We start from the raw sequence: 23,896 nt of genomic DNA, 5'->3' as shown, positions 1-23,896 counted from the left end.
CTAACATTAATTAGATAGATATATAGGGAGCGAAGAGGCCTCTAGGAGATTTATACAGGGGCTCTGAAGACAGATGGGTGGACTGACAGACAGACAGACAGCAGCTCCCAGAGATTTGCCACATGCAGGGTACGTGGGAAGCGGTGATGAGGAGCCAAGGGGGCAGTGGTCTCAGGGGTGCTGGGATGCTGCAGGGCAGCAAGTATGAGGGCAGGTGGGGATGCTGAGACCTTCCAAAATCACCTGGGGGTGGCATAAAGCAGATGGAGAGTACCGTGAAGGCCAGTGTTTCTGAGAGCGTCCTCAGAGAGGCGTGTGTCTCCCTCTCCTGTTCCCCTCTGCTGTACGATCAGGCGGGTGCAGTGTCAGATGAGGTCTTCCAAGCAATAGTCTCTGTCTTTCATGCTCCAGAAACCGGCGGTCACCTGGATGCTGTTATCAAATTGAGGAGATACTCAGAGCTGATAATTTTCACTATGAGATTTTTCTCCCTCTGTTCTCTTCTGCACTGCATCCATCAAATCTTTTCCTACCGCTCCCAGTGCCGGACAGACAGCAGAGCACCGAAATCATCAGAGCTTCTGCAGAAGGCCTCTTCGTTAACATCTGAGCAGAGCAGGTCCCCTCCCACTTGGTGCATCTGGCCAAAGTGTGTGAGTGGTCCTTGGCCTGGCCTCCCCAGCCCACAACCGCTCCACATGCTGATGGGAACCTGCAGAGCACAGGGAGCCTCTGCTTGGGCCGGCACCTGGTGCCTGTGGCGGTCTAGGTCCCAGAGCCTTGCCTGTCACTCACCAGGGGATCTCCCTCCGTCCCTGCCTGTCTTGTTGTATCTCACTGAGAAGCTCTTTGCATTTTGCCTGCGCTGTGGAGAAGAGTACGCGAGAGTTCACATAGATGGTCTCCATCTCTTCTCTCCATTTAGGCCCACTCTTGGCGGAGCAGTGCCAGGCTCCCTGGGCTGCCTGTTTTGCCCTGGAGGAGCCTGCGAGGCTGCCTCCCTTTGGGCATCACTGCCCTTTCCATTCTGCTGATTTACTGCTTGGCATGGCTGTGCCCTGGCTGAGACCTATGAAATGACCTGGGCTAACAGCCAGACGCTTTCCCCATAGGCTGCATTTTTAACTCAGATCATTGCTGAGATCTGGGTTAGGTTAGCTAAATGAACAGTTAAACCACAGCACAGGGTGCTGTAGCCTCTGATGGAGTGAGCATGGGGCTGAGGAGTAACCACGTAACCCTGAGCATGCTGCTGACAGAACAGGAGGGGTGATGATCTCCTTGGTCTTTCTGGGCTTCCTGTCCTGCTCTGGTGGCCATCCAGACTCCTTTTCTTTTGGTTCCTTTTGGGGAGGTGACCACAACCTGTGGGGTCCAGAAGGGATGACTGAGCCCACACCTTGGACATGCTCCTTGTTTTCCACCATCCTGGCTCCTGTCGGTGTCTTTGTCAGTATGGGGAGAGCAAAACTCCTCACAGGTCCTTTCCCGCTGATGCTTGCTGTCTTGGTAAGTCTCAGGTCTCACCCACTTTACACATGAGGAGCCTCCATGTGGAGAAGATCCCAGGGCTGCCTGGGGAGGCTGTGGCAGAGGTAGGAGTTCAGCTGAGGTCTCTTGATTTGTTGTGTACTCCACCGCAAGCCCATCTTGTTCTTGGATTATGGCTTTTAAAAGAATTGTGGTTGCTGCTGTCAATCACAGGCTGAAGGCTCTAGTGATTTTACTTGCCGTTGCTCCAGCAGGCCCCTGGCAGTGTCCGTGGGCCGCATCAGGACCACCCGTCACCCTTTCCTCCCTTCGCTTCCTGATCCTGATCTCTTTATCCCACCCAGGCAGTGTTCCCTCCCTCAGCCTGGATTAAATATAGCGGCTGACTTTGGAGGTGATTAGTAATAAAATTTTAACAAGCATCCATATGAACATCTTTCTGTCACTTTTATGAGGCCATTTACAGCAGGGAGATATAAGAGCACCTTAAATCTCCCCATCACAGGAGGGGTCAGGTCACAGGGTGGGGGAAGAAGGCCCAGTGTGTCCCATGTCACCAGTGTGGCAGTGCTATAGGAGCCCCCCCATCCCCATGACTCCCTGTTGGGCAGATGTTACTGGCCTGCTCACTCACTTTCCTGGCTCCATCCTAAGCATCTTCCAAGAAGTTTCCTGTGGTTCCGTCGCTCTGTGAGCAATGACTGTCTCCCCAGTGGGCTGTGACAGTGGCTGACCCATCTGTGGTACCAGCAGTGGCCCAGGTTGTTACCATCACACAAGGCATCTCTTTGCAGAGGTCACCTCTCTGCATGGTGCTCCCGGTGGGTGGGAAGCCTAGGGGGGTGCTTGAGGCTGTGCGTTGCCAGTGCCTGCAGGGACCGCCGCGTGCGGTGGGACAGGGTGCAGGGATGGCGCTGGAGCCAGGGACAGGCTGCTGCAGCTGGGGGCCCACAGCAGCGTGAGGTGAGCTCAGGTTCCACAGCAGTGTAACTGCTTCAATGCTGAGGCGTTGCACTTACACAAATAAACTCTGCTAGGAAAAAATGTTCACAAAGACCATTTTCAAGTCACCTCTCAAGTATGCTCACTGCAGTACAAAATGGGATGTTTCCTGTAGCTTTGCCGAAGCCTAAATTTTGGGCCTGAATCTGACACTGTCTACCTTTTTTAAGAAAGACTCATAAAAGTCATTTGTACACCCTTCCCTGTTTCTGACACATTTGGCTGCACGCCAAGGGCATGTTCTGCTCTTGGTTACAGCAGTGCAGACCTCCATTGACTTCAACAGTGCCACACCCAGTGTAAGTGAGAATGGAATTTAGTCCCAGGTCAGTAATATATATGAAAGCAATCAAAGAAATCCTTTCCAGGAGCTGGAATATGTTAGAAGGAATAAGGCTTTGTGTTTCCTGTGTAGTTACATGTCCAAGCTCTGGTCCTGTTTGAAGGTCTAATTTGTGAACAGTGATAACTTCCTGTCTCTGATTTAGTTCAGCGTAGCTGAGCCAGTACAAGTCCCAAATCCAGCCAGTTTCGGTGCTGATCATCAGGCACAAGCGCAGTTGGAGCATTGATCCAGCCAGCAAACTCAGAATTTGACCCTTTACTGGATTCTGCTGGGCACTGCATCATGGTGCAAAGATGAGGGCTGCCTTTGCACCAGGTGAGACATAGGAGCAAACTCCCACACCTAATGATGTCCCAACCCACACAGAGGGGGCAAAGGGGATCAGAGCCGGAAAGAGGTGCAGTACCTTTGCCAGGGCCATGCTTTGGGTGGGTGGCAGAGCCCAGAATAGAGGCCGTCTGTCCTGACAGCCGCCGAACCGCACTGCCTCACAGCTGCTCCATGATGCTCCTTTCGTGTGGTCTTTCTGCTTCCTGTGCCAGGAGTGCTGGATCAAACAGACCTTCACCAAGTCTTTTAATATTAAAAAAAAAACCAAGAGTTGTGGTCTGAGTTTTAGGCGGAAGTTTAGGTTCGTTCCTTTTTCTAGTTTTGTTTCTTCAAAAAAAGGAAACACACCTTTGAGTAGTGAAATCAGAAAATAAGGAAGCAAAATGAATCTCCTCAGTCTCAGAAATGAGTGCTTGTTTTTCTAGGAGCAGCGCATGGTCCTAGAACAGCAATGTGCAACCTCTTGCATAGACAGCACAAGGTTTGCAGCACGAGCTAGTTTTACCTAGCTCTTTCCAACTTACTGTGCACTATCCAAGCACTGAGTGTATGTTGCAAGTATAAATATCAGGTGGGCAAATGCAGAGAACAGTTGCCTTGTTCCTGTCCAGAGCTGAAATTGTAACTCACTATTGCAGAGCTGTCCCTCTCTGAGGAAGACAGATTCAGCTATCGACACGCAGCAACCTGGCAGAGCAGGCAGCAGGGCTGATCAAACTTCTTTGAGCGAAAAAATGTAGTTTGGCCAATAACGAAAGTAAGAGGAAAAGATCAATATAGATTATTTTGATTTTCTAGTGAGGAGGGCAGAAGTGAATAGGTTGGCTAAGTCAAACTTACTTTTCACTCAGAAAAAAATGACATTTTCCATGGTTCAGCACATTTCATTCTGAAATCTTTTAGGATACACCGCTTCTCAGGTTTTGACTGAGCGGGAAAGTGATTTTGCCACGTTGCCATTTCCTCTGGGAAGCAGCTCGAATAGACAGCATGTCGGGTAACGGATCCCTTCTCACGCACAGGCCGCGGGCTGAGGCAGGGAGCGGAGCACAGGAGCGCTGCTGGTAGCTTGTTGGCGGAGAGGAGGTCGTGGCTCCTGCCAGGCCAAGTTGATTTTGGTACTGCCTGTGCTTGTAGGCAGTGGTGGGATGACTGTGCTTCTTGCTCCCGCTCTGCTCTGTTTTGTTCCTCGGAGGCCAGGTTGCCTCTGGGAGGGTATTTGGATGTTTTCCTGCTTGCTTCCCTGAGTCAGACTAGAAGTCTGCATCCCTGCGAGCAGGAGGAACCCCATGCTTTCACTGTGTATTCGCCGCGTGTTGCTCCCGAGGCGTTATTCCGGGGGTCGTGATACCCCAGAGGAGGTTAGTGGACAGGGATGTCCCGCACTTCCCGGTAAATAAGACTCTCCATCCTGGGTGCACGCAGACGCTCCTGTGCCAGGACCTCCTACTCACCACGTGCCGTGGCCTCGGCAGGCAGGGCTGAGACCCTGGCATCGCCAGAGCGACCCTTCGCAGAGGCGGCCTGGAAGAGCTTGGCTGAGCGACGCAGCTCGAGGCTCCTGGCAAGACGGGAGGCAGGCGCCGGTGCCGGGAGGAGGCGAGCGGGGGGCCGGGGCTGGAAGCCCCCGCCGGCGGTGGGATGCAGGGGTAGCCCTGCTCCGTGGGGTTGGAGCCTGCTCAGGCAGCAGGTCAAAAAGGCAAAGTTTCCTGGGAGGTGAATTATCAGTGGGAGCAATATCGGCAGGTCAAGCACATCGGTGCTGGGGTAATACAGTTAAGGTGCAGAGCCTTGGAGGGAGCCCRGCCGAGGAGTGCAGCATTAAAGCAATGAGCCCAGCTTAATCTGCCCCAAGTGAGGGCAGTGGGGTCTTTAATATTGTGTCAGGCTCGCAGGCCCTTGTTGGCGGGTTATTCTTCACGGCAGCTAATGCCACCGGGCTAACTGAATTAGCCCCTCCTTCCGCGGGGTGAGCGTGGGGTTGCCGGCAGGGCGATCGTGCCTCGCAGCTGCAGGGAGAGCGAGTGATGGCCTGGAAATTCAATCAGGTGAGGAGCTGCCGCCATCCCCAAAGGACACGGAGCAGATTGGGGAGGAGAGCCCGGGACGGGGACCCCCGGGGACTGGCTCCGTGCCGTCCCCAGGGAGCGTGCCCTCCGGCAACCGAGCCCAGCTCAGGGTGGCGTGAAGTGCTGCCCGGCGTCCTGCCGCTCGCCATCCGTCAGCCCTCTCTGAGCACCGCCAGGCCCCGAAGGAAACCCTGTCCTCACCTGCGAGCTCATTTCCATCTTGCTCGCCGCCGGGTGCGGTATTCCCCTCATTTACCCAAAGGGGACTGGGGCACTAAGGCTGGCTGTGCCTTGCTCAGAAACATGTGGTGTATCTCTAGCTGAGCTGGGAACACCAGGGTCCAGTCTCCATCTCACCTGCAGCACTTCCGTGTGATCGGAAATGAACTGGACGTTAATCAGCGAGCGATGGCCTGGCCCGAGGAATTGGCAGGTAGGTCTTTTTCCTGGCTTGCTGCTGGGACAGGTTGCTCCCTTGACAACCTACTGCCATGAAGGGCCAGTGATTCTACTCACCCGCTTCGTAAAGCCCTGTGGGATGCACAAGCAAGGACTGCTGAGGGCCTGGGTACCGCTGTGGCCAGCCATCATTCCCAGGAGTCATTTTCTGTCCTTTAAGTAAAATAGAAAAATCATCTAAATCTCACAGGTGTTTGCAAGTTGTCCTCCAAACCTGCTGCCACTTTTTCTCCTTCTCAGCCTCAGCAATTGCATTCTCCTTTATATCAAATTAAAAGCAAGCTCCTGGCAAACACTGCACCGCATCTTGAGTTGGCGATGGCGCCCATGCCCGCTGTGGCGGCAGTGCAGAGCTCGGAGCTGCTCCCCAGCACGGCAGGGCCCAGGACAGCCAGCCCTTGAGCTGTGCGGTATTTGCCACCTCCAAAGGCGAGAGCTGCTGCTGCGCCTGCGGAGGGCCGCAGGGAGGGAAGACAGATGCTCTGGGCATGGTGGGGCTCTGAGCCCTGTGCAGAGATGCTCTCGCTCCCCTGGAGCCGGGCTGCTGCAAAGACCAAGATGGGCAGGGACCATGAAGTGCCTGCAAGCGCCGGGTCTGTAACAGAAAAGGACTTGTCAGCATCAGCCGGGGAGCAGACAGTGAGCAGGAATGAGTGCCGAGTATCGGACATCTCCAGGCCCCGGGACGGCAGATCCACGGCAGAGCGCTGCTTCCCTTCTGCAGGGCCCAGGCCTCTCTCTGCCCCTCCGCACCAGCCCTTCCCCTGCTTGAAACCCACCTTCCCTCCCGCTCCCAGCTCCTTTCCCTGGCACCCCTTGGATCTTCCAACCCTCCCCAGCTCCCTTTGCAGTCCCCACCCCACCCCTCACATTGTTATAAATGGAGGCTTTGGCTGCCTTTAAATAGTCATATCTATCAGACAAGCTCACATCGGCCATAAATTCTACAGTAATGATGATTTTCTAAGTGGGTTGACTGGAGCTATTTCCGCTTCTGCCTTCAGTTACCGCACGCGTCCCCCCCCAGGGGCCAGCAGCCTCATTTGTTGTCCCCCTAATTGTCATTTCTCCCATGTGTGCTTGGGCAGAGGCTGGAAGGAGCGCTGGCCACGCCGCCCTCTCGGGGTTGGGGTTCCCTTTCCCCCCCCGGGCCCATGTGTCACCGTCGGGGACGGCCGAGGCAAGGGTGTCTTGCAGAGCAGGGAAGAGGGCTGGGGAGGCGAGACAGGGCTGGCTTTCTCGAACGCGGGCAGGGAGAATGGGCCGCAGAAGCCCACATATGGATGCCCTTACATCTCGCGGCTCGCCCCCCTCCCCAGCTGCCTGCAACAGGCCCGACGTGTGAAAGCTGTAATTACAGGTAATCCCCCTGCCCTGCGCCTGGTTTGAATTTGGCGGAACAGGAATGTGGAAGGGAGAAGGGGAAATACTGACCAGACGCTCTGCAGGGCCAACATCTGCATGAGTCATCAGGGCACATCTGGCTGCGGCAGCCTGCGTTTGGTAGCCCAACCAGTCATGGGGCTTGGAAAAGGCGCTTTAGACCGTCAGGGCTGTCTCCTGCTCCCACTAAGGGCAGGGCATGGCCCCCCCACAACAGGGAACCTTATGCGAATAGAGAAATTATTAGTCCCTTCACCTGATACTGCGAAAAGCTTAGAAATTGGAAGTTTGGTTTGCTTTGGGAAAGCCATGCTGTTTCACATGTAGCGGCACCCACATAAAATCAGGCAACCGCAAGGCAAGGGGCAGCGTAGTCGAGACCGGTGGATTGACAGCTCCCACGCTCTGTTCCTGACACTCGGTGGGTTTGCTGTGTGAGCTTGGGCAGCCACAGACACTTTCTGTGCTGTATTTTTTTCCGTACATAAAAGAGAATATAGCTGTCCTGAATGTATTTAGTGTACATTTCTCTAGCTTTTCTGGAGAGGGAAGCAACTGTGCCAAGGCTGGCACTGTATTGCAGTGTCCCCCAGTGAGATGTCTGAGCAAAAGAGCTGATTTCTGTGTCCGTGCACAGTTGGGGTCAGTGAGCTGGGTCCTTACACACTTTCTATTTGACTTGTGAGTAGTTCCAGAGCCACGAGCTTTTTGCAGAAGTCACCTCCTGAGCTTCAGTCCTGCAAGGACGAACGCTTCTGAATGCAGGGCCCTCAGTGCAAAGCAAAGGATTTCAGACCTGCCTTTCAGGATTGGGACTTTTGAGAGAGAATCAGGACAAACTGGGAGCAGGATGGCATCTGGGGCAAAGCGGTACCCTTGTGCCAGCAGAACCAGAGGGTCTGGGTCCGTTGCCTCAAGGTGCCGTAAACCTCTGCTCACCCTATTTGCACTGGATAAGGATAGAAAACTTCTATCACATAGACAAGATGTATTCTTGGTAATTTCTTTAATTTCCTCCCTCTGGCTGGTCAGTCTGACACACTTGGAAAGATGAAGGGGAATGGGCTCGGGAGACGGGATGGCTCAGGGCACGGCAGGGGACTGCGGTCTCAGTGAGAGGAAGCCGTTAAATCCAGCTCCTAGTTACTATGGCCGGGCTCGATCTGGTTTGCGGGAGAAGAAGAAGCAGCAGGGAGGTCAGAGAGACGCAGGCAAGTGGCTGAAGATCCACCTGACGCCACGCTGGGAGAAGGGCCGGCCCTGGGGAGCACCGCAGCTATCTTCTTTGCGGCGTGCTGCCCTGCTCCTACACGTGTGTGCTGGTGAGAGGATGCTGGAGGATCTTTAAGGAGCAGGCAGGGGATCAAGGCCCTACATCTCCTGCTAAATGGGCCTGAGCACCCCTTTGTAAAGAGTCTGCTTGGTGCTGACCCAGGAGCAGAAGTATCTCCTGTTTTCCTCCCTTCCTGCTCTCCCTGCCCCGAGAAAAACGGCCTGAGCTCGCGCGGCGAGGAAGCAGGCGCAATCACATCGCAAGGCGGTCGGCTTCCCAGATAACCCCCGGCTCCGCGAGGGCAGTGCAGGTGTTATAGGCATTGTCTCTTTGGAAATTAATTTTCCTGTCGATTCCCTTATTTCTCTTAATTGATGAGGGGCAAGTCTTAGGCGTGTTGCCAGCGGCACCAGCCAGAGCCTCCCGTAGGTATCAGTGGAGCCAAAAGCCCTAGCGCTGAGGGCTGGGGAGCGTAATGAACTCTCAGAGGACTCGTTGCAGCTCAGCCCGTGCTCTAGATTAGCTGAGGAATCATCTGGCCCAGCTATTAACTGTCCCATTTAACATCATAAATTATTAACCTAATTTTGAGGAGGGTCGGTGACGGATCATGCTGATTTTGTCGGCCTTTCTGCAGCCTCTCGCATCGCCTCCCCGTGCAGGCGAAGCCATGGGCAGGTCCGAGGGGCAGAGCCTGCGGAGCAGGGGAGAGACCGGGCAGCGCGGCCGCCTTGCCAGCACACGGACCGTCTTTGCCCCGTCTTCCGGCCCAACGGAGAGGTCAGGGGGAGCCTGGGCAGGGCAGGCCCTGGGGGGAACCTCGGGTGAAAATGGGGGATGTAAAGATGCTCGTAGACTGGTGCATATTTGAAAAGCAGCAGCACCTTCTGGGAAGAGTTTTAAATAAAAGAGGGGGAAAATGAGTTCAGTGGTATAAAAGCGTTCAGAGCTTTTTTCAGCTAATTGGAATCTAATGAAAATTTAAGGGATTTCATCTTTTCTTTCCCCTTTATCTTTCTTTGAGAAGAGAGATGTGTGCAGAAAGAAGGGCCTGAGAGTTGCACTTGAGCAACTATTTTTTTTTAGTTGAATGGAAAAATTTTGAAGCCATTCGGTTTGTCAAAAAACCATACCAACCTCAAGGAGAGCAAGCTCCGAAATCCTTGTAAAACGCCTCTTTCATTCTGGCATCAGAAAATGGACTTTTTGTTTCCCCCGGGGCAGCTGTGCTGCTCGGTGCTGCCTGCAGCGGGGTGCGAGTGAGCGGCCCCTTGCTGGCGGTGTGCGCGTGCGTCCCTGCACCCGTGCAACATGTCCCATGAAGGTGTCCCACGAAAGGGTGGTGTTCAGGAGCCCCAAGCCCGCTCCCCATCGCTCTGACGRCTTATTGCGGTGTGCGCGGTCCGGCTGCTGTAGGACAAAGCCCGGCGCTCTGCCAGATTTCCTAGGATGGAGGCGCTTGGGGTCAGGATCAGCAGGCTGCGTTGCTGGTAATAAAAATAAAATAAAATAAAATGAAAAAAACAAGACAGGTGCAAAGCAGTGCCTTTGCTGCTGATAGGGGGATGGAAAGGTGTCAGAGTCCGTACTGCATCGGCAAGAGCCTGTAACACGAACCAAAAAGTGCCTGTGTCAGTGGTGTGGTTACAGCCCCTCTCCCTTTCAGAAAATGAAACGGGAAGAGGGGTCCAGCATCTGCAGACCCGCAGCCTCGCTGCCTCCCTGGGCGCTCTCATGTGCCCCTCGCCTGCAGTGAGCCTAGTGAAGGCCTTAGCCAAGTGCAAAATAGCAAAGGGGCAAGGGAACCGCGCTCTTCAGAGACCCGACCCCTGCAGGCACGCCGTGCACGCGCAGTGCGGACCCGCGCAGGACGGATGCCCAGCACACGCGGATATAAAATACAGTGCCCTGCAATAAAACATGCACTGCTAGTCTATATATTTTGCAATCCCTTTAAAGGCTTTTTTTTCTTTAAACCCCTCACCCCGGCTCCCTCCCCATTCTCCCCCCAAAAAATTATTATAAAGAATTATTGCCATTAGTACATCTTTCCCAGTGAAAGGAGAAAATCGCCTCATTCATAATTTATACCCTCAATTACTATTAATAAAGAAATATTTCAGCAGAAAATCGCCTGGGAAAATTACACGTAACATTGCATTAACATTCTATTTGAACATTTTCATCACATTTGTTATAGAGTTAATAAGAGGGATATGCTCCCCTGACTTCTTCATGAAATTATGGGCTGCCTATGATAGTTTAATCTTTTAGACTTTATATAATATATTCACTTTACTAATTGAGCTATCCAAGGAGCAGTTAGGGATGTTCTTAAACGTGGAAGACAAAGTAATCAGGGCCGTGACTTCCTGACTGTAAGATCTTCTTCCGGAGATGAGGAGTCGCACATGTGAGGAGCACCTACATACGTGTGTGTGTGCAGATGTGCCTCTCCATTAGCCCTCCCCTTAATRTCCTGCCTGTACTTGAAAGGGAACGTGGATTAAAGGTGTAGGTGATTTTCAGACTAGTGAAGTATTCCCAAAAAGCTCCGTTTGTATTTCGGAGTGAGAGTGGGTCTGGGGAATGTGAACAAACTGTTCTTTCTGGAAAAAGAAATGTCCAGCATGTGGAGTTTCTCAGGAGTAATACCTTGTGTAGACAAGCCTTTAGGCTCAAATTCACCCCCACCCACCATCRTGCACAGACCTTACCCAAAACTCAAGCTGAGAGTGGAGTTGGGGCAGACACCCCTCTCCTCCTCTCCCTAGTAGCTCCTGCTCCRCCTCTCAGCATGGTTTTGCCAGGTGGTGCAATCTGGGGGTCCGCAGAGCTGAAAGGCTTCCCCCTGCCCAGGGTACAACGAGCCCTGAAGTGGGCCAGAGCAAAGGAGCAGGGTAGGTGTGAATGGGGAGGCATTTTGGAAGATGACTCAGCCCAGCATGGTGCACCACAGGGACCTCTCTGTCCTGTCTGCTTGTCTCCAAAAAGCCCGAGCGACAAGAAAGTCGTGGTGGGCAGAGAGTGAGACAGTGGAGAAGCTATTTTGGGGAAGGATTGGTGCAGAGGAGAGACAGAGGGAACATGGGCATCATAAAAACACTGGTAATTATAGTCCAATAGGCTATGGGCATAGTAGAAGTTACTGAAAGGGTAATTCAGAGCTGTAGTGAGAAAGGCACTTCTCAGAAGTGTTGAAGTGTTGAGTTTGGGAGCTGAATCCAGGTCAGGGTTTCTCCGTGAGACCCTTCTTTCCCTGATTTCAGTGCAAGGCTTCCCTAGACGGTAGCGGTCTGTGGTTTGGGGCAGGACCGTGTGGAAAAGGGCTGCATCATCTGCGTGAGAGGAGCATTGCCTACTCATTAAGCCTAAGGACATGCAGCCTGTGAGCAGGTGCAGAGGGATCCATCACTGTTGAGCAATGGCCCTGCCACCAGAGATGGAGGCAAATCTCTGTTAACTGCCCCTGGTGAGAGAGACTGGAAGAGCCTGGGACCAGCTGCTTTGCTGACCGACAGCCCAGGCAGGAGGGCCTCGTGTCCACCAGTGCTGGCATCCCCTTTGCAGCCACTGAGATGGGACATGGGCAGGACATGAGGTGGGACGCTGGCCTGTAGGTGAGGATCTGCAGTCGCCCCCAAAACTGGTCCTGTGACTCCAGGCTGCTGCAATCCAGTGGCAAATGCTGTCAGCAAGCCAAAGGGTTAATGAAAAGCCTTCATGCATTGGGATTCATTAGCTGGGACTCRTTAAACAGCAAATAAGAGCCCGGATGTTGCCATCTGAGCCCTGCTGACGGCACCTCCTGTGGGTGAGGCACCCCGCCTGCCGCCGGCTGCATCCCACCAGAGGTGGGAATCAGAGCAGGAAGGGTGCGAGAAGGGGCTGCTGGCAGCCAGCACCCCTCTCCCACACCCCCCAGCGTCCCAGTGTGTATTCACATGAAACCATCAGGCCCAGCCAAGCTCAACAATTCAGTCCTCTGGTTGAACACCTGTGTTTCGGGCCAGGCAGGGCGCAGGTGGCGCTGCCCTCGAGGGGCTGCATCCCCTTTTCCCAYGCTGCCCGGCTTAAAGGGGTGGCAGCAGCTGGGCAAAGCATCCAGGGCAGGACAGCATGCGCTGTGCCCACCACGATCAGGCACGAGGCTGAAGCAGGGGTGGTGACAGGAGAAGGGACTCAAAGCACTAGGTCTGTCGCCAGGAAGAGGGACCAGAGGCTGCCTGCTGGCCGTATCTTTCCAATACACGTGAGCTCATCGGGGTGACAGGGATGGGCGATGGGCAGCCTGCACCCTTGGCTCTCCTCTGTCCACTCTGGCACTGGGGCGAGTCCATGCCTGTGCATGGAGGTGGGAGATGTGAGGAGCACACACACGTGGTTGCATGGAGGGGCACAGCTCCATTTTTGCCTTAACGATGGAGGCTGGTTGTCACCAACAGGTTTCTCGTGGGTTGCTCTGCAGCCTTGTTGCTGAGCTTGCGGTAGACATTTTCCCAGGCGACAGCATGCCACAGGCCAGTGCTGGCAGAGACTGTGGCCACTAGGACGACTGCTGAGCCCCTCGGGGCAAACAGCAGCCCAGTGAGCCTCCACCTCCTTGCAGCCCCCAAGCGGGCAGGGAGCCGTGAGCTGCCCCCATGCACCAACGCCGGCAGCGCAGGGCATCGTGCCTCTTCCCGGGGCTAAAGGAGGCTGCGGGGCAGCCTGCCCGGCGCTTCGCAGCGTGCCGCCCAGCACTGGAGGCGACCCAGAGAGCCCAAACCCCTGCCAGGCGGGAGCATTTTTTTTGCTCGCATCCTCTGGTAGAGCATTTCGGGTGAGCGGTGTGCATTGCAYGAGGCTTTGCATGGAGGCCACCCACGCGCCGCGGGCCATCCCAGCCGCGCGCTCCCCTGCGCGGTTTGGGAGCCCCTTTCCTCCGGGGACGGCAGAGCCGRGCGAGCGGGCGAGGAGCGCCCTGTCCGCCTCGGAAAAGGCCGCCGGCCGGGCCGGGGCAGGATGGGCCACCCTGTAAACAGGACAAGGCTTGTAAACAGGGCTCCAGCTGGGATAAATTTAGCTTGTTGGGGTTGCAGCCCCGGCGCAGCAGGACACGGTGTCAGGGCATTGTGGGGAGGAGAGGGGGAGAACGAAGCTGAATAAACAAACGCAGCTTGTCGCTTTTTTTTTGTCCCCGCGTTGTTATTTCAGCCGGACAATTGCCCTGCAGATTGAGGGAACAGGCTGGAGTTCAAGTGAATTTGGCTTCCAGTGCCTCTCTTTTTACATTGTGTTTTCCCATGGGAATATATTCTGGCATAAACGYGTGTGTGTGTGTCTGTACCTGCGTGTAGGGAGAGCGCGCAAATACTCCACGTACCTCTCTGTGCTGTGCAACGGGGATACTGTCTGCTTTAAAGCCCAGGTGAGGCCAAGCAACTCGGGTTTTGGAGTCATGTAATATTTTGCTCTCTCAGCATGCACAGCCCAAACTAACACCCGTGTTTGTTCAGGAGCCCATGTGCAAGGTAGCACGTGTCCCCATAGGTAGGCACTGAGCTCTGGAGGTGTCTCTTCACTGCCGAGGGGACACTGTAGAGGTGAAACTCTGTGCGAGACTTTAAAAACCAGGGGATCAGGACTCCTCATCTTTTTCCCTAGTTCAGTCATGGATTTTAGACAAGTCATATTTCCCTGACAAAATCATCCGTGATCTCAAGGGCAAAGGGCATGGGTCTTCTCTGTCAGTCTGGCTCTGCTAGGACCTAGTCTTTTCTAAAGGCCGTGTTTGGAGGCAGCCTAATTTCCACGTCTTAATTTTATTTTTCTCACATCTCCATCTTACACACACATACACACACACACTTCTATTGGAAAAACGATTTTAATACCCATGGCACATTGTCCTGGTGTGATATAAAATCCAATGACATGTGGCATTTGGAAAAGGTCACTTCCCCCATCAGGATTCATTATCCTACCTCAGCCCGGGAAGCCATGGGGCTGCCCCCTCCTCCGCAGACCCCTGCGCCCTCCCAGGCTGCGTCGGGCAGGCGGGGAGAGGGGGTGGGACAGGCTCTATGGCCACCTCGGGTGGTCGCAGAGGGTGCCTCTGCCACCGCTCGTGTCCCTGCCCTCCTGGGTACCTCCTCTTTGCCACCTGTATAATAGGGCAACACAAGTTGCAGGGCTAAAGGGTGAGGAGCGTGCGGTGGGAAGGCTGGGGCTGCAAAGGCAGGTGGCATGCCGGGTGCTGGGCAGCAGGTGCTGGGCCAGCTTTCGTCGGCCTCCCCCCGCTCCCTGCTCCCTCTCTGTTCCCTCTAGAGCTGGAGCCGGCTCTTGCGGTGCCCTCGCTCTGCACGGTTGCAGAAGGGAAACACTCCCCTTCCCTGTTTCACTTGTTTAATTTTTGGCGGGGTTGGTTTGGAAATGCCTGTCGGTGTCAGCACTCACGGTGCCGGGCTGAGCCACCTCGGCAGAACTGAGAAGAGAAAGCGGAGGAGCTCTGGGAAGCCCGGCTCCCGCTGGCTCCCCGCAGAGCCCAGCCGGCTCAGCTCGCACCACCAGTGCTCACGGGGCCCCTGGGCTGGCTCCTGCGCTCCTGCCCAAAAGCTCTGCTTCTGCCAAGGCTGCAGCAGCACTGATGGGCCTCTGCCCATCCCTTGGAGATTTGTCCACACAGTGCAGCACCAGGACAGGATTTCTGCTTGACGGAGGTTCCTGGTGCCCATTGCAGATGAGGGACTGCGGGGCAGGAGTGGGGGATGCTAACAGTGGGGTAGGGGAAGGCAGGTGTGACAAGCTGCCCCATGGCCATCTGCATGCTTTTGCCTTTCCTTGGGCTCCTTTCTGCTCAGGCTCCCCCAGGACCCCCTCTGCCAAGCACGTCCACCTCCCCAAGCTGCTGGCAGCCCAGCTCAGAGCTATTCTCTGGCAAGGCAGAAGGGCTCAGGAAGGGCAAACCTGCTCCAGAAGAGCTCAGGGGATGCGATCTCTTGCTGGGTTGTATCAACCAAGGTCCAGGCTGGTGCCCAGCGAGTCATCTCATGGGTAGGGCAGGGGGGACTGCAGGCCAGGACTCTTAGGGTCTCKTCTCAGCTTGGTCACAAACTACCTTGGGGCACCTTGGGCAAGTCTTTCACTTTTGTAACCCCGTTTGCYGCCTGTGGGAGAGAGGAACTGCAAGGGTGGGTTACAGTTTGGTGCGTTGAACAGGCAGCAGGCCTGGCGCTACGGGAAGGGCAGAGTCTGAGCCAGCGCAAGAGAAGGCTCTTTCCCAGGGCAGGAGGTGGGAACAGGAGCAATTGTTCCTGGGGAGAGAAGAATTTGCATTATTTTTGCAACCGGGAGTGGAATTTGATGCCTGCTGAAGATGACTTTTCAGTGTGCTGAGGGTGATGGTAAGTGTAGCCCCTTCCTACCGTATAAACACCAATGAGTTATGGGTACCCCAGCCTCTAATTATGCAGTCAGCCCCAAATAGGCTGTGTCTAACGAGGCTGACAGACTAATATCTCAAGAGCCCTTAATGCGTTATCATCTCTTGCTGTATGACCTCATATTTATAACTGCTCTGGTGGGAGGTTGAGAAATGTCCTTCTCTTCCCCCAGCCCCCTCCCCAACTTTCCCCCCCTCCGGAGCCGCAGCTCTTCAGCCTCATCTGTTAGGATCAGGAGGAGAGAGGCGAATTCTCTCCATCCATCACAAGCGGAGTTCGCGCTATTAGATGATTAAAGACATTTTTTATAATATTTGGAAGAGGCTTTGAAACGTCTCTCAAACAGGGTGATGAATGCCTGCTTAACCCTTGCCTGGCCGGGGCAGCGCCACGGGCGGTGGGGAAGGCGGCACGGCGTGGGGCAGGGCTCGGCAGCCAGCTCGGCGGCCCCGTGCTCGCCCAGCCGTTGCGCGGCCCCGTGCCCGGACCCCTGACAAGGTGTGATTCATGAGCGCGGGCACCTGCAGGAAGCTCCGGCCTCCAGGCAGTTCCTAGCACAACGGGGGCTCGGCGGTTTCCGAGGCTTCAACGGCTCAAGGAGGCAGGAAACGGCGCCCGCCGCCCTCCCCGGCCCTTACGCAACAGGCCCCCGGGGTTGTGCACCAACACGCGCATGGGGCACCTCCTGCTCCCGCACATGGGGCCACCACGGACCCGCAGACCCCGCGTCCGGGCAGCAAGGGGGGGAGAGCAGCCYGTGCCCGTGCCCGGCTGAGGTATACCTGTGTTTGCTCCCCTCTCCCATCCATCTCCCTTTCCTGGCCGTCTGAGGGCGTTGCTGGATGCAACGTCTCCCTCTCCGAAAAAATCCATGAGCGTCTAGACATCTGCCCCCTTAGGCTCCATCTTTAGGATGTTGCACCCTTGCGCTGAGTGTGTCAAAAAAGACCTGTGGGGAYGATGGGCATGTTTGCGCTTAAAGTCATGCTGGTGTTATATCAGTCAGGACCTCCCGAAGGCCAAATCGCTGATGTTGCTTGTTGTTTGTTCCCGTGGGGGAGTGGAGATTTGCCCTCGGAYTGGGGAAGAAAGGCCGCCTCCTTTGATCACAGACGCAATATTTCATAATCTCAATTTCTTGTCAATTGATTGCCAGATAGAAGCGACAACCAAAGAGGGCCCCAGGCGTCTGCAACTGCCACTCATCGTATGATTTTAACTCTCCCCCTCTGTAAGTTTGCATTATTTTCTTCTTGTTGTTGTTATCTAAAGAAACCTTTCGCTCCCTTCCCCTCAAAAAAAGACTCCTAGAAATCCCAATGCCCTTGTCAAATTTGGTATTACAGTTCAATGTACATATAGCTGAGAGGGGTTAATGCATGATTAATAGGTGTTTTATTAAAATGGTTAATCTGTCATTATACAGTCCAAGAGATCAATAGATTTCTTATAATCATGACTTAAAATCATCTTTAGCGCCACTGCTCATGGGCTTAAGCCCCTGGGCGACACGCTGAGTGGATGTGGGAGTCTCCTGTTAACCCCTTGTAACCCTGCTGCAACCCAAAGTGCGACCCAASTTCTCCCACAGCGGGAGAAAAGCCCCCAGAGGGCTGCGTGTACCTTTATGGTTATCACCAGCACTGTCATTTATGGGTATTAAAATTGTCGCACCTGAGCRATAGCGAAGGGGAATGGGAAGAGACAAAAACTGGAAATGCACCTGGATAACTGCTCTTTGTTACGACTGTTCGCAGTGCTGGAGCGGCGCGAGGCGGGGGCGCGGGTGGCTTGTCCCGGCGCCCTTCGTGCCGGTTCAGGCAGGAAGCCTTGGCCACGCGTTGCCCCCATCGCAGCGGCGTCGATGCCCTGCTCGTTCGCTGATGAACGCTGCCTCGCGCCCCTCCGTGAGGGGGGGGGGGAGGTTTAGTCCTTGCATGGAGGGTGACGCGATGTGCCCGGCTGTCGGTGGCAGCGGGAGGACCAGCCCGCGCCACCTGAGCCCTCCGCGTCCGCGGCCCCAGAGGCTGCTGCCCTGGCAGCTGCGCCTTGGTGGATCTGGTTGAGTTGGCTGGAGTACGATGCCTCGGAAAAGCGAAAACTCCCTTATTTTAGTGTTGCCTAGCACCAAAGCCCCGCGTGGCTGCCTGGCCCCTGCCGCGCGCAGCCGGGCCCTAGCACAGCGGGGAGATGCTCAAGGGTTATTCGGCCTCGCAGGGTGTCAAGCCTTGGCGAGAGCTCCCRTGAAGAGGAGGCCTGGGAGAAGCAGGAGCACCACCATGCCCACGGCCATGCTGAGCCCAGGAGTCTGGCTCTCCCTCGCCCCAGTGCTTTCCCAGGCTCTCTGAGTGCCGCTTCCCGGCTCTCCCCCTCCACCGGGTCATTCTCCCATTTGGGATTCTTGGTCCAAGCTGCTTTTTGATAACTCTGGAGACCGTGACAAATCCCAGAGACGCTCAGACCCCGACCCCCAGCGTAAGGTCTCTGCGGGAGGAGGTGCTGTTTAAACAGACTGACACCGGGGCGGCTGAGCCAGTGCAGGCAGGAGGGAGCGCACCTTCCCCTCCGGCAGCGGCGGCGGCGCGGGGAGCCGCTGGCCAGCCCCCCTCTCTCTTGGGAACCGGCCTGTAGCCCGCATGTGGTCATGCCGTGAGTCTGCGGCAGAGCCAGGACAGAAGTGCGGAGCCAGCGCTGCACCCTCGCCGCGAGGCAGGCCGGCTGGCACTGAGCACGGAGTAGGATGAGGCGATTTTGGGAGCCTTTGGACGTTGCTAGACTTGCGGCCTAGCGAGCGGAGCCGGTGTTGGTCTGCTGGGACCAGTCCCCAGGGACCTGAAGCAGCCCCCTTCCCTGTGCCTTGCTTTCTGCCTCGCTGAGACGGGTGAAAACAGTTGTTCAGGAAAAGCGGCGGCAAGTTCATACTGTTATCTCCCACCTCCCTTTCCTGCCTGTCCTGCACTCATCCAGCCGGAGCTGACCTGAGCAGCCCCTGGCGGGCAGGAGATCCCGGGCGCTGCCGCCTGCCCCGTCCCTGCGGGCACGTGCCCGATGCTCGGGCCGCCAGCTCACCCTGGGGTGGGGGGTATCGCTCCCCCCTCCCAGCCCCACAGATGCTCGCCTTGGGGCTGGGTGGAGATTTTCCAGACCCCCTGGGTCCAGCCCTGTCTTTCCCTGCCTCATTGCTTATTTCTGGGCCATTATGTTCGACAGGGAGAATTTGTTTCTGTCCAGAGCAGATCCCCGGACAGTCTCAAGCCTCGGAGGATTTATCATCCTGAGCTTTTGTTTGTGGGTCTCCAGGACCCTCTGCCCCACAGCTGAGCCCAGATGCTTCCCTGTCTCCTCCCCGGAGCCTCCTGCCCCCCAGGAGCGCTGACCCCTCTCTACAACGCGGGTGCCCCCCAGTTGCAGCCCTGCTCCCAGCCCRACTCCACGATGGCGCTGCGCGGCCCCGAGGGGGGCTGAGCCCCTGGGGTGGCCTGCCGGGAAGAGGAGGGCGCRTTGCGGGGCCGGCAGTTTGGGGGCTCGGGGAGCTCGGGCGACCTGGCAGAGCAGCCTGTCGAGAGGGCTGCGGGGCCGCGCGGCAGGAAGCGGAGCGGTTCGGAGGCCGGGGCGCTGAGGTGGGCGCCCCGCTCGCTCATCGCTGGGGTCAGCACCGGCGTCGTGACTACTCGTGCCGAAATAGCGGCTCTCGTCCGCGCGGGGTGACAGCGAAGGTGGCGTGCGGGCCGGCGCCGGCGGCTGCAGTGTCCATCTCAGCCGCCCTGGGATCGCGGTGGGGTTGCGGAGCTGAGGGTTTGGGGTCATCCTGAACAGGTTGAGGTTTGTCGGGACAGAGTTATGGGCTGGCGCAGGCAGCGGCTGCGACTGCGTTTCCAAACCGCCACCTCTGCTCCTTTAGACGGGGACCGGCGCCAAGACCGGCCCCGGGGCCCCCGTTTGCCACCAGCCCCCCGCTTGCTTCCTCCTGTCCCCAAGGCAGCGTGTTGAACGGGGTGACAAAAAGTCGCTTCGGAGGCCGGTGGATGCCGGAGGAGGAGGAAAGGGGCGCAGGGCCGGGCCCGTCCCGGCGGCCCCGTCCCTCCCCAGCCGCGCACATTCCTCCGCAGCGCCCGGAAGGGGAGCCAACCTTTGGCACCTTTATTGACACTCCCTGAGTTCATACTGCGACTCTACAATCTTTCCCCGAGATTATTAAGAATTAATTGATCACTTTTATATTCCCCCCGATACCCAGTGCTGCTTTGAGACAGGCAGCGGGAGGAGGGAGGGAGACGGGGAGGAGGGCGGGGTGTGTGTAAAAAACACACTGATAAATGTTAATTACTCTTTTACAGCCCTTGTCAAATTCCAAAGCAAGTCGTAAATTCATTAAACTCTAACGGATTAAGCACATGCAGCTTATTTAGTCGCCATAAACAAGATCATTTGGATGTTGATTTTCCCTTTTTTATTGCTCCAGCAGAAAAGAGGAAAAATAGGATCAGGAAAGCAGTTGGTGGTTACTAGGGAGTCAGAAAAGTTTGGGTTTATTTCATATCTTGCTTTGTTGCTCCATGGCTCCTCGTTGTAGCACATTCATCCTCAGATTGAGCCTGGGCAGTGTCTTGCCAGGGAGCATCGCATTCCCAGGAGCCGTGTCCTGGCCCCAGGCAGCTGAGCCCGCACRGGCAAGGCAAGGGCAAAGGAGAAGTGCTGTGGGCCACAGTGGCCATGCTGCCCATAGGCCTTCGTGTCCTGGCTGCGTCCAGCAGCTGCCTCCTAAGTGTGAGGCTCTTCAAGACCAAAGCAAGGTCTGGCCAAGCGGAGATGGCAATCTTGCAGACCTTTCCAAGGTGTTTTTTCAGCTGGGTTGGCCARTCTACACTCCCTTGTGCCAAGAAGCCTCCAGGGGTATGTTATGTCCAGCGAGGGTTAACCCTGTCCCTAGGGTGCATGGGTCTGCTCGCAGCCACTCTGCAAGGGGTTGTGCAGGCAGTTAGCAGGGCATCTGTAAAAGCAGCTCTGTTCATCTGAGGACACTTCTGTGCCCAGTCAACTTCTGTCCCCAAGGCGCTGGTTCTGCCAAAGCAAGCGGGACATGTCCCAGGCCAAGCCCAGCCACAGGGGAGAGGAGCCAAGGCCGGGAAGCCGTGCTGGCTACCAGCCGCAGCACAGGGAGGATCAAGGCGCCTCTGGATGCCCTGAACATGGGGCAGGGCTCTGAGGTCTGGTCCCTACGTTGCTGCCGACCCGCTCGGCGAGCTTGCCGTCCTGTACTTTGCATGTGTTAATAATCCAGGCTGACCTGCTGAGCCGTGGGGGCGGGGGAAGGAGAATGAGAGGAGGGTCATGGAGATTAATTAATACTCAGGGCTCTAATTATGAGTTTCTTCAACACCGGGCTTCTAATGAGGAACAGGCACTGAGACAGCTCCGAGTCCCGCTGCCCCCCAGCTGGCCCTGCTGAGACATCTCCTGCTGCCTTGCAGGAGTGGTTTTACAGGGAGAGGGACAGGAGTTAGCCCCCGGCCACCGGCATCTCCCTGTGCAACTCCTGTGCTCCAGACCATGTGGCCGAGAAGTGGCCACGCTGCTGCGTAACCCCTTTCCGCGCTGGAGCTGCATGCTTGCCTTGCGCTGAGCGCTGGAGACCTACGGCCATCCCGAGCATGCCTCCAACTCCCCCCTCGGCTGCTCATGGCCGGTGTTGCTGGCCATGGGGCTCCAGCATCTCTGAGCCTCCTGCATGGCTGTGCTCAGTGGGAGCTGTGGGCTACCCTGCTCTGCAGGCAGCAGAGGGAACTCTAAACACCTAATGAGAGCTCCCTGCCTGGCTGCTTCCAGAAAAATTTAGGGCCTTAGCTTCAGAGTCCTCAGCAGTGTTTCCTCTAAAGGAGGCGTCCTGAGCACTGGAGGGACGACTGCTCTCCTCCAGCCCTGTCTGGGTGCCCCGGGCTCGGGGGCTGCACTGAGGTCCACCAGGGTCAGTCTCGGACATCCCCACTCGGAGCAGGACGGTGGGGAACTGCATGCTGATTGTCTTAGCTCGGTGACGTGGCTAATGCGCTTAAAAAGCAGAAGGTCCATCTCTTAAACGGGGGGAGCCACGGCGAGCCTGCGCTCTGAGCACGTACAAACTGCCCTTCCTTGCCTCTGCATCTGCCTCTTGGGGGACAGAGGTGACCTGCAGCAGGTCTCAAACAGGCCAGCGGGGAGGTGCCAGCCTTCCCAGAGCCTCGTTCCCGGCAAGCATTTCCCTCCTGCCAGTGTTCAGCCTTTTCCTCTCAGCAAGTACAAAGTGCACAGATAAGTCCCAGCAGAGGCATCTGTGCCAGCCAGATCCCTCCGCACACCCGAAACCCCGAGCTCCTCTTCTCGYGGTGTCCCGTCGCCCAGGAGGTGCCCTCCCCCTCGCTCCCAAGATCTCCCTGGGGCCAGCGGATTTATGGGCACGGAGCAGGCAGCGAGGGGTTAACGGAAGGACTATGTCCCATGCTAAGCAGTAGCTAACAGCCACTAGCTAATAACTTTATGGCTTCAAAGCAGAGCATTTATCATGCTGAAGTTTGTTTATGCACTAGTTATATGGCGCATTATACCAGATCTGTGTTTGGCTGATAAATTCTCAATGACAAGCGAGGCTACCAATAGGGACTTACTGAGTCCAAAAGACCAGTAGCTTTTTCCTGAACTCTGCTTTCTGAGATAAGGATGTTTTTTCCCTCTTTTGTTTTGTAAGGAGGAAAAAAAAGATTCAACAACCTGTAAACTCAGAAAAAAAAGAGTGAGATTTTTGTTCAAGATAAATTGCCCAATTCTGTGGTCTCCAGTCATGGGACAGAGGAGAAGGGAGGTTGTCTGGCAAGGACCGGTAGGGCTGTGAGCAAGGGCCTCTCTACTGGCAAGTGGTGCATGTGAGCTTGTACCAGGAGTTTTGTGCATGCGAGGAGTGGGCGCTGACAGCTCGCTGCCTCGTACGGGGTCCAGATGTCTCCAGGAACAGCATACCTCAGTCCCTTCTGCCTTTTGGGAGGGTATTTTCTGGGTAGAAGTATTAGAGGGCACTTTGGGAACCCGCTTATTCTGCCTAGTGCTTCTAAACTCACTAAAATAAGACATAATCACAGTACTTGTCGTTATTTTCAGGTTGCATGTCTAAGCGATTTGTTGCTGAGTGCAGTGCAGCTGCTATGTTCACCTGTACCCCCTGACTGCCGGGTTAAATTGCTTTAATCCTAATAATAATAATAATGACCTTCACATTTCTGGCTTGCTCTATCAGAGGAGCCAAACCCACTTTGCAAACATTAACAAGCTCGGCCTCCTGACTCCATGCAAACAGGATGGGTCAGGATTATTTTTCCTGCTGCAGCAGTGGGGAAACTGAGGCATAAAGAGAGGCGCTGGCTTGTCTGTGCCTACCCAGGCTGGCTGGACCCAGAGCCTCTCAACTCTGCGCACCTCGCTTTAGCCAGCAGACCTCACTCCGCTCCAGTTTGGGTGCTTGGGGGCCTCAGGCGCGCGGGCACACACCCCTCTGCACCCATGCGCACCCTCCTGAGGGTGCTTTTTACATGCTCCTGCACGTGCTCCCCCGGTGAAGGCGTCCTAACGTGCGTATCTGTGCACGTATGTGCATGCATAAACGTGTTCATTAGTGTGGTGTCTGTATACACATGTCAAATGTGTGTCTCCATCTCCGCGCTGCACTAGGATGCCTCGGCGGCTGCATGCACATCTCCGTCGGTGTAGCTGGCCCCGCGTGCGCCTGTCCGGCCAGATACCTGTTGCATCCCCGGCCGTGTACCTGTGCCTGCATGTGCGTCCCCGGCTGTGCATCTGCATCTGTGCCTGTGTACTGGCCCCTGTAGGCTGTAAATACTGCCAGTGTGTCGGAGAGGTTGAGCGGTTTATGGCTCAAGGTCAGGCCCATGAATCATAAAAARGTGTCGGAAGGAGCATTAACTCCTAGCCTTCGCTCGGTCTCTGTGTGGTTTCAGGCGGSGCCCCGGAGGCAGTGATTAAAGGGTGCACCTTCCCCTTTCAGTTTTACGGTAAAAGGAAAGCAGTAAATTAGAAGCCCGCAGGCTGGGACAGGCCGGCACAACCGCCACGTCGAGTACCTGCCGCGCGCCCG

The 23,896-nt window shown here is 55.8% G+C and overlaps 1 protein-coding gene across 3 annotated transcripts in view; it reads left to right on the top strand.

The window, feature by feature from the left end:
• The window catches only part of RNF220 (ring finger protein 220), a 240,782-nt gene that overhangs the window by 80,906 nt on the left and 135,980 nt on the right, over nucleotides 1–23,896 (top strand). Inside the window, exon 2 of one of the 3 annotated variants that reach the window (XM_026086712.1) lies at nucleotides 16,934–17,008. The exons of the other annotated variants lie outside the window; for them this stretch is intronic. Within the exon in view, the coding sequence (XP_025942497.1) occupies nucleotides 16,934–17,008 (75 nt within the window). The remainder of the gene's footprint in view (nucleotides 1–16,933; nucleotides 17,009–23,896) is intronic. 3 annotated transcript variants of the gene reach the window in all.

Source organism: Apteryx rowi, unplaced genomic scaffold (assembly GCF_003343035.1).
Source record: "Apteryx rowi isolate R43461 unplaced genomic scaffold, aptRow1 scaffold_7, whole genome shotgun sequence".
NCBI lineage: Eukaryota > Metazoa > Chordata > Aves > Apterygiformes > Apterygidae > Apteryx > Apteryx rowi.
Note: the sequence above shows the minus strand (reverse complement) of the source record. Positions and strands in the feature narration are given on the sequence as shown.